At 49.1% G+C, this 10,017-nt stretch overlaps 1 protein-coding gene across 1 annotated transcript; it reads right to left on the bottom strand.

The window, feature by feature from the left end:
• Nucleotides 1-1,030: 1,030 nt before the first annotated feature.
• LOC124699065 (probable beta-D-xylosidase 2) lies at nt 1,031-6,699 on the bottom strand. The gene is made up of 3 exons (XM_047231436.1): nt 6,526-6,699; nt 1,986-3,327; nt 1,031-1,873 (listed from the first exon to the last, which is right to left on the bottom strand). Exons 1-3 carry the CDS (start codon nt 6,682-6,684, stop codon nt 1,245-1,247), a joined length of 2,130 nt encoding a protein of 709 aa, XP_047087392.1. The 5' UTR covers nt 6,685-6,699; the 3' UTR covers nt 1,031-1,244.
• Nucleotides 6,700-10,017: the final 3,318 nt, after the last annotated feature.

Here is a 10,017-nt window from a genome sequence, read left to right on the forward strand (position 1 = left end):
AGATCTTCTCCGCTGCCTTGGGTCGGGTAGGTAGAAAGTGTTGGATTACTGACACGCCATCGCCAAGACTCCTTCCTCTTCTCCCAAAGGGTTACGGACTGCCATCATGCTTATTGCGTGGGAGATTTCGAAGGAAAGAAATGAGAGAGTTTCAATAATAAATCCTCTTTGGCTTAGGTCATCATGCACAAAATCAGGGAAGAAGGAAGAGATTGGATTCTTGCCGGAGCTACAAACCTTGCGGTGCTCGCGAGCTGCCCCTTTTTTTCTTTCTCTCTAGTTTTGGGGTTTCTTCCTTCCCCTTTCTTTTGTTTTTGTTGTTGGCGTCAGCCAGACCTATGTTTGCTCGTCCTATATTAATATAAGGCAAAAACTTTTTTCCTCGTTTCAAAAAAAAACATGTTTCCAATCCCCCTTAGATGAGAATCTTACCACGAATCTATTGTTCTCAATGTCCCTGAACTGCGCCTGACGATGGAGACCCCAGGCCCGCCCCATTGCTCTCTAGAGCTCCGATCAACAACTTCCTTGGAGAACACACTTTTCCGGCTGCCGCCCAACGGGGGCGGGGAACTTGTGGCGGATTTGCGCCGCCGATGACCAGCCCCGTAGCCTCATTATCAGTTAGCATGAGATCCCCGAGCCTTGCAGACAAACCTACCGCAAGATCATCCCCGCCCACCTTGGCTCGAGATCGTGACGGTGTCCTTGAAGAACCGCCGCCTCTCATCACCCTGTGGGGAGGAGTAGCCATAACCAAACCTACTCCCTCCGAGCACCACGACCGGAGGAGCTATGCACACCCTCGCGCGGAAGAGATCTTGCCGTCAAGATCGTTCCGGCCGCTGATAACACCACCCACAAGGAGAAACCCTAGCCCTAACACGACCGCCTCCGTGATCGTCTCTAGAGGAACTTCCGCCTATTGGTGTTCCCACGTGTTATCCGGGTATTGAAACTGAAGGCTCAGACTCTCCGCTGGTGCAAGAATTTTACATGATTGATTTTGGATAATTTTTGAAAACAGAGAGGACGAAACAGCGGTTATTTGTATTCCTTCCAGTTCAATCATTTGCAATACGTAGAACAGTTGTTTCAGTAATCAGGTGCAATTCCAATTTCCATCTCCACCTTCGCAGAGTGGCCGGCACCATGGAAATCCAATCCCGAACCAATCAACATTTGTTGATGCCAATCTATGGCTGAATCCTTCTTCCTACGACGTATGCTTCAGTCACTAGCTTCTATACCCCTAGCTGCTCGACCCCGAGCGTGACCGAGTGGGTCAGCTCGCCGATCGTCAGGCTGTGCTCGCCCACTGGGATCCTTCGGACCCCGTCCCGGTCAGCGACGCTGAGGCCGTTGCAGACGTCCAAGCCCATCTTGACGCGGGCCACGCCACCGGCGGGGACATGCACCTTCTCGAACGCCACCAGCTGCCGAGCAGGCGCGCCATGGGCAGCGGCGGCCGCTGCCGGAGGGGACGCGTACACGAGCACCGTGTGCGCGCCGTCCCGGTCGCCGACGTTCTTCACGTCGACGTGGACCGGGATGCTCAGGCCCTCGCACCGCGCGTGGGAGACGCGCACGTCGGCGGCGGCGCGGCCAAGATGCGTGGTTGTGTTGAGGGAGGAGGTGGTGGCGGCGTGGTGGCCGGTGAGCCGGACGGAGAGCTGCGCCGGCGCGTGCGCGAGCGTGTGGGTGAACTTGGTGTAGCTGAGGCCGTGCCCGAACGGGTGGATCGTCGGGCCAGTGTAGAACCGGTACGTCCTGCCGGGGTACCCCTTCGCCGGATTGGCGCGCATCGCCATGTTCGTCATCGGTGCCGTCTGCAGGTAATCCTGTGGGTACCATGTCACCGGCAGCTTCCCACCTGCACCAATTTGTCAGTCCAAAACAATCAAGCTCATAATGTTGGTTCAAAGGTTTCATGTTCTCAATCAATTTGTGCCATTTTGTTCAAGTCTGTGTAGGACAGTAGGTACCTGGGTTGTGGTGACCGAAGATGACGTCGGCGATGGCCTGCCCGCCGGCCTGTCCGGGGTACCCTGCCCAGAGGATGCCAGCGATCTTCCGGTCGTTCTGCGCGAACGCAATGTCGACGGGCCCGCCGGACATGAGCACCAGGATCACCGGCCCTTTGGCGGCCTTGGCCACCGCGGAGACGAGCTCTGCCTGGCGGCCAGGAAGGAGCAGGCTTGTCCGGTCCAGGCCCTCAGCCTCGATCTTCTGATCGAGTCCGACAATGACGATGGTGGCGTCGGCACGGCGTGCCGCGTCGACGGCAGCGGCAATCGGCTGGTCGCCTCCTTGGCATGCCACGTCCGTGCAGCCCGCCTGGTGCAATGCGGTCTTCACGTACCTGCCGATGCCCTTCAACGGGGTGGTGTACCCGCACGGCTTACCGGCGTAGTTCCCGATCATGGCGACGGTGGCCTCGGCGTGCGGGCCGACGACGGCGACGGTACGGTGCGTGCCCGGCGAGAGCGGCAGTGCGGCGGCGTCGTTCTTGAGGAGCACGACGCTCTGCCTCGCCGCGTCGAGCGCCAGGTCCTGGTGCGCGCGCGTGCACACGTGCTGCGGGCCGAGGTGCCCGAACGGCTGCGTGGCGAGGTCGCCGTCGTACATCCCGAGGCGCATCTGCACGATGACGGTGTTGGTGACGGCGGCGTCGATGTCGGCGTCGGACACCTTCCTCTGCGCGACGGCGCCCTCGGTGTACTGCGCCAGGAACGGTCCGCAGTCGAGGTCCAGCCCCGCCCGGAGCGTGGCGGCGACGGCGTCCTCGTGGGTCTTGGTGTAGTGCTGGTCGCGGTAGAAGACGTCGACGGAGTCGCAGTCGGAGACGATGTAACCCTCGAGCTGCCACTTGCCGCGGATGGTGCCGCGGAGGAAGGACTCGTCGGCGCAGGTGGGCACGCCGTTGACCTGGTTGTAGGAGCACATGACGCTGGCGGCGCGGCCGTCGACGACGCAGGACTTGAATGGCACGTTGAAGGTGTCCTCCAGGTCCTGAGGGGTGACGACGGCGTTGAAGTGGAAGCGGTCGGTGCCGGACCAGCTGTCCAGGTCGTAGGCCGTGAAGTGCTTGCAGCAGGCGGCCGTCTTGAGACGCGTGTGGCCGCCGTGGTGACCTCCGCCGCCGTAGGGCTGCTGCAGGCCGCGGACGTAGGCGGCGGCGTAGCGGCCGGAGACGGCGGGGTCCTCGCCGGGGGTCTCCTGGCCGCGGCCCCACCGCGGGTCCCGGAAGATGTTCACGTTGGGGCTCCAGAAGGTCAGCCCCGCCTGACCGCCGTTGTACATTGCACGTCCCTCGTCTGACACCGCCTGGATGCACGATGCACGTATGTTAGTACAGAGAGAAGATTACACGTACTGTTGATACAATACATAGTACATCAGAGAACAAATCTTTATCGAAAAAAACATCAGAGAACAAATACAGCAGGAATAAAAGCGAAATGTACTTTTAAACCCATGTGCGTATCCTCTTGCCACCATAAAAACAATTTAAAATATCAAAAAAAAATCTGAAAAAAAATTCGTGGACATACATTGACATTCTGTGTTCACACATCAAGTTTCGCGGACAATCAACATTTTTGTGTCCTGTGCAAGAAAGGTAAAGAAAAGATCTCATGAAGAGTCTTTTTTAGCACCAAATTTTCTAATTTTTATGTATGACACAAAAAATATCAGTTTTCCAGAAAACAACTTTGCGAGAATATATAACGTCGAGATGTACGTGGTACATTTTTTGTTGGAGAGCATATGCACCTGTGTGCAAAAACGTTTTGGTATATATGCTCCTTACTGACTTCAAATTTCCGGTACTTTGACGAAAGCTTGCAATTCTAGTAGAAAGGTACCCTAATTTTTCATGGTGGATCAAAGGCACGTTTGTTATTGCAAATTGTTTCAGATCACCTGAACTTGAGCGTGGAGTTTTGCAGCCCCAGCAACATGGCTTTTTTTTTTTTTAAAAGAATGACAATTCAAAATTTTGAAGAAAACTTATTTTCTTCTTTTAGATGTAGAAAAGTGCCAAATCTCAATTAGAACTGCCTTATATTATAGGTTGCACAAAAATAATAAAAGTAGAAAAGTATGGATACTACCTCTCATTCCACTAAATAAGTCTTATATTTCTAAAAATTTAAACTACGCAAAGTTTGACTCAACATTTAGAAAAATCATTAGTAGTACAATTCAAAATCAACACCGTTAGGTAAATCATGAAATTTATTTTCATATAATAGCTATATAATATCATAGTGTTTGACAGTTTTTATAAAGTTCAGTTAGACTTTACTTATCTTGGTTTTTTTTTAAAATAGAATTTATTTATTAAATCGGAGGAACATTACGAGATTTAAACCTCTAAAGTTTGTTAGATTATATAATTTTTATGTGGCCTAAAATACAAAGTGTAGTGTTCCGAGTTAAGATTTTGCACAAATACATCATTTACCAACCTCTAGGATTTATTTTAAAAAATTCCAAACAAGGGGCTACGTTTGTACTTTCCGACGATCGCGTGCAAAAGGCAAGCAGTAAACAAGTGAGAAAAAAATAATAGCAAGAGGAATCTTGCAGTGGCACGGACGTCTAAGCAGGATGATATCTCTGCGTCTCCAATCACGTGGGTAAGCTGGAAGGATGATGTTACTGTAGCCTGTCACGTCAAGTTACGATGCACGTGGCTGAATGGATTAACAGACCAGAAGACACAAGTCCAGTCGCAAGTTGCTCGAAAGTCTGCACGGAACTACCTTGCCTTGACTTGCATGATTGTTTAATCTTGACAGGGCCACCATTAGTTGTCAAGATTTTTTTTTTTCGTTTCCCTTTTTATTCTAAGCTCTGAAGAGTGACAACAATGTGAGCTACTATAGAGTGCAACTACTCCATGAAGAATTCAAGAGCTACCGAACCAACATTGCCTAGAGAGGTTTGGTCTACGTAGAACAGCACTGACACTGAGCGATCGACAGACTTAGGATGAAAGCAAAGCGTGTAAGAAAGAAAGATATGCCAAATGAGAACAACTGAACATAGGTTGTGCAATGACAGCAAGAGTACACACCATAGTACACTTCACACTTTGCCCCTACTGTCGTCCATGGACCCACTATGGTGTCCTGTAACCGTAAGTGTCACCACTAATTCATTTCCTACCATATATATTCCTATGAATTCTCTGCTTGGTTTGTGTTGGACAAAGCTGAGATTCGGCTAAGCTAGAGACAATATGTTTTTGGTGTGGCTAGGCTGGCTCGCACATGGGTGCATCTTGCCCCATACTGCCATTGGCCAACCATGAATTCCACTAGCTCCTTCATTCCTTCCTTTCTGAAATGTAAACGGAGAGGAGTACCTAGCAACTAGATCTGCGCACCATGCATTGTGGTGATGAAATAGTGTGGCAGGCAGAGGCAGGTGTTGCAACTTGCAAGCTGCTTGCCGGGTACATAAGTGGAATTTCTGCAGCATAAATTTAATTTGATCGATCCCTTTTTGTTTCTTTGTTTTGATGAAAATGCATGGATGTCCTTGGATTTGCAGTAAAAGTAGACTTAATACTACTCATAGTGGGAGTAACTTTACTAGTAATTAAGTATCCAACTCAGTAAATTTGCTTATGTGGCAGTGAGTTGATGAGAAGAGAGGAGGATGGAACAACATGGTTAGTTACTGTAACATCACACTTTCCAATATACAATGAGTCTATAAGCTAATTAATGAAAACATCTATGATACTACTTTGATGTTACTAACCATTGTAGTAACATGTGCATGTTACTACTCTATATTACTTACTTCCTGACTAGTGTAAAAGGTTAAAGGCGGGCACTTGCGAAAGAGCATATGGGGATAGGCTGCCTTTCCTGGTCCATCATCACACATGTTGTAGGTTCCACGCCTCCCTCCTATCCATCTACCAATCAATCGTCCCTACACGCCGGCCGTACCACTGGATGCTACCCTACGTGTTGGTCCAGTGCAACAGTGCAGGGTACATACGGTACATAGTTAGTTGGATTCGTTCTAACTGAACCTACCTCACACTGTCACACTTGTGATAACTGAATATTTCATGAACAAAACAATCTTCAGACTTGAGGAGGATCATGAAGACGCAACGAGTGTGTGCTTGGGAAAGGAGTATTGTTGTGTGGTGTTTCTGAGCTGCACAACAATCGCGCGCCCTGGTTGCATTTCTCGATCAAATAACGCGCTCGGACAAACGCGCATCGTGCCCGTGGGATTTGGCTTCGAGATTCGTGCTCGAAACCGTCAGCGCCCGTCAGAAGAAAAGAAGAAACTACTCTGCCCGAGACAGGCGCGGCGCACAGCGAGGGGCAGGGACACGGACAAACCAGAGTTCACATGCACGCCTAGGCGAACAGGAACGCACGCACGCGAGGCGGCGGCGGCGGCAATGGTCACCAACAGCAATGCCGGCGGCGGCGTCCGCAACGGCACGACAGGCGACAGGGCGCAGGCGTTTAGAGGAGCGCGTACCCGGCCGATGAGCTCCCAGAGCGAGGCGTTGAACGACGCGGCGGTGCCGATGACCTGCGGGAACGCGGTGGCGCCCGGAAACGCGCCCCCGAAGCGCACGCCCGGCCCGGTGTCCGACACGCCGTGCAGCGCCTCCGACCACCACTCGTAGCCGGCCATGCCCAGCCGCGGCACCCCGGCCGCGTTGTTCACCAGGAGCCGCACCTTCTCGGCCCGGGTCAGCCGCGCCACCAGGTCCCGCGCGCGGGACCGCAGCGGAAGCGACTGACGGCAGAACGGCAGAGACGTCGCCGGGCCGCCCGGGGCGCACGCGAACGGGGCGCGCGCCGCGACTGACGACGCCGCCGACGCCACGGCCAGCACGAGGAGCGGCAGGAGGAGGCGGTGGCGCCGCATGGTGGTGGTTGGGCTCTTCCGATGTGTTTGTGCAAGGGGCCGGGTGGCTGCCTTATATAACCCGAGCGGAATGGCGCTCGATGTTGCAAGTCGCAACTGGCAACTACCTTCAAGGATTTCAGAAATGATTAATACTATGCGCAGTTGCAAAAACATACTTTTTTTGAGATGTGCAAAAACATAACTGGTTATGCAAAAAAAAAAGTTGTTGTTTTCGAAACATGTAAAAAGGATTTTAATTAGAGGAGAATTGGCTGAATTTTGTATGGAAAATAATGGTAAACTGAGAGGGGATTTTGATATATCTTCTGAAGAGAAGTACTCTGTATAATGCTTTACCATGGATGAGTTCATAGATTATTATTTCTTATCTACTGCAGCACATTGTTGACACATGATGAAATGGCATCCCGTATCCTGAGTGCTGTAACCGCTGCTTCACAGTGTGTAGTAGCGATGGCGGTGTCTTCTTTCTCATTTGCGTGTGACAAGTAAAAGTATTTCTTTCTCCTTTTACCACATTTGTGTAACTATGGTAAAAGGGCATGTACAATGAAGATGCTAAGAGCATGTACATCGCAGGCGCTAAGGACGAACGCCAGGATGAAAATCCTGGCCATATTGCGGTTGCAGGCTTCCTTTCCAAGCGTCCGTCTTGCGTCGCTGCTCGGTTTTGCGTCGAGCGCTTCTACGAGAATATACGCGCGGAGACCATGGGTAGCTAGAGAAATCTAGATTTAAGCATCTATCAGCTATCGATTGCATTGGGAGGAAGTGACGCTTAGCTGCTGTCTGAGCTTTTTAAAGAAATTATACTTTTCCCTGAAGCGCCTTGGATTGAAGATGCCCTAAGAGGGACGCTAGGATGAAATTCCTGGCCGTTGTGCTTTAATCCCATCTGATCCTGCGATTAGACCGAGCGTCGACGCAAAGCAGGGTGTCGGGCGCATTGCTGTTTTTTCTCACGCAAGAAGCGTCTCTACTCGCTAGAAAGGGCTGGAAAAAAATGTTTAAGCGTCTTCCACTGTTGTTTGCGTTGGGGATAGAAACTCTTGTACAGCCGCTATCATTTAATCATTAAATTTTAATGCATCAGCATCTTCCTAAACGTTGCATCATTGTACATGCCCTAAGAATTGTACCTCTTGTTACAGGGGGAAACAATGTTGCAGGATCTTTTTTATGGTGTGGTACTAATATGAAAACGGAGTAGCTTTCGCACATGAAGAGGACCGAACACCTTGCCACCTTTCCTATCTCCATATTTTCCCCTTAAACAGACCGCAATCTTATTCACATTCGCATATTTGTTGACCTCGTAATGCCAAGGGTTTTAAGATCAAAATCAACTATCAACTGTAACTATTGTTAAAATCATTGATGATCTTACTTAATGGTCCAACGTACGTAGAGTCGGTTCAAAAGGTAGAGTCGGTTCAAAAGGTACGCTTGGTTCAAATTCCTAGGATTTCTTTGGTATAAAGGATTTGCATTCGAATTTTACAGTATTCAAATCCTTAGTATTTTTTTTTCCTATGATGGTTGTTCGATTTTTAACAATTGAATCTCGTAGAATTTTTTTCCTAAGGAATCCCGTGTGCTAAATTTCATAGGAAATCTAACATCCCTTTTCAAAATCATTTGCTCTTCTAGTGATGAAATCAAACAAACTTTGGAACATATGCAACCATGTGAGATTGTAGTGAGCACGACATTGCAATCCCACGTTTGTCATATTCCTGCGTTTTTACTTTTCAGAATCATGTGAGTCAAAAGAGGCCATTAGAGTGTTAGGATCCCCCTTTGACAAAAGATGATTCTGCTCCTAGCTAGTACCCTATACTACCTGCATCCCAAGATTTAAGACCTATATTTTTTATGAGGCCTAAGGCCTTGGGAATGCTCAAATCTCACAGACTGACCCAAAATCCAAAAGGGGGAAGAAGGGGAGGTGAAGAACAAGATGAACACCAAGAATAAAAACACACGCACACTGATCCGATACAACGAATTTCACTCCCGTGCCTCGATAAACCACGCCGATGGAATCAAACGGGGAGAGAGACCGCGAGGTAGAATCCCGGTGTGAGAGATCGGTAAGGGAGATAAAAAAAGTTGTGGGAGAGAGAGTGGAATGCACTAGAATCTCACACAAACATTATCCAAATCACATAAGAGGTAGCCTTGAGGAAACATAGGAGATCATCCTAGAGGTTTGTGAGCCAAGCTCTAATGATAATCCAAATCTATGCCTAACCCTAATTCGTGGCTAGAGGAGCCCTATATATAGTCTAGATCCAAAGCATGGGTAACTTAGTCATTTGCAAAATAAACACAACAACAGGATGAAAAGGAACGGTTCAGATGAAGTCAACTCAGGTAGGGCCGGCAGTGCCGGGGTGCGTCCACCGGCAGTGCCGGCCATGGGCTGTTGTAGCGTCTTCGGGCCGCAGTGCCGGCTGTTGGAGATATGCCCAAGAGGCAATAATAAAATGGTTATTATAATATATCTTTGTGTTTATGATAATGTTTGCATACCATGCTATAATTGTATTAACCGAAACATTGATACATGTGTGTTCTGTAAACAACAAGGAGTCCCTAGTAAGCCTCTTGTATAACTAGCTTGTTGATTAATGGATGATCATGGTTTCGTGATCATGAACATTGGATGTTATTAATAACAAGGTTATGTCATTGGGTGAATGATATAATGGACACACACCCAAATGAGCGTAGCATAAGATCAAGTCATTAAGTTCAATTTGCTATAAGCTTTCGATACATAGTTGCCTAAGTCCTTCGACCATGAGATCATGTAAATCACTTACACCGGAAGGGTACTTTGATTACATCAAACGCTATTGCGTAAATGGGTGGTTATAAAGATGGGATTAAGTATTCGGAAAGTGTGAGTTGAAGCATATGGATCAATAGTGGGATTTGTCCATCCCGATGACGGATAGATATACTCCGGGCCCTCTCGGTGGAATATCGTCTGATTAGCTTGCAAGCATATGATTGGATCATAAGAGATGACATACCACGGTACGAGTAAAGAGTACTTGTCGGTAACGAGGTTGAACAAGGTATGGA

This window comes from Lolium rigidum, chromosome 3, assembly GCF_022539505.1.
Source record: "Lolium rigidum isolate FL_2022 chromosome 3, APGP_CSIRO_Lrig_0.1, whole genome shotgun sequence".
Classification (NCBI taxonomy): domain Eukaryota; kingdom Viridiplantae; phylum Streptophyta; class Magnoliopsida; order Poales; family Poaceae; genus Lolium; species Lolium rigidum.

What these genes read in the sequence shown, in the direction of transcription:
- LOC124699065 (XM_047231436.1), bottom strand. Translation starts at nt 6,684, where the DNA reads ATGGCCGGCTACGAGTGGTGGTCGGAGGCGCTGCACGGCGTGTCGGAC. An exon ending in TCTGGGAGCTCATCGGCCGG is followed by an intron (nt 3,328 to 6,525) that starts GTACGCGCTCCT and finishes TCGTGCATCCAG; the next exon opens with GCGGTGTCAGACGAGGGACG. An exon ending in CTTCGGTCACCACAACCCAG is followed by an intron (nt 1,874 to 1,985) that starts GTACCTACTGTC and finishes AAATTGGTGCAG; the next exon opens with GTGGGAAGCTGCCGGTGACA.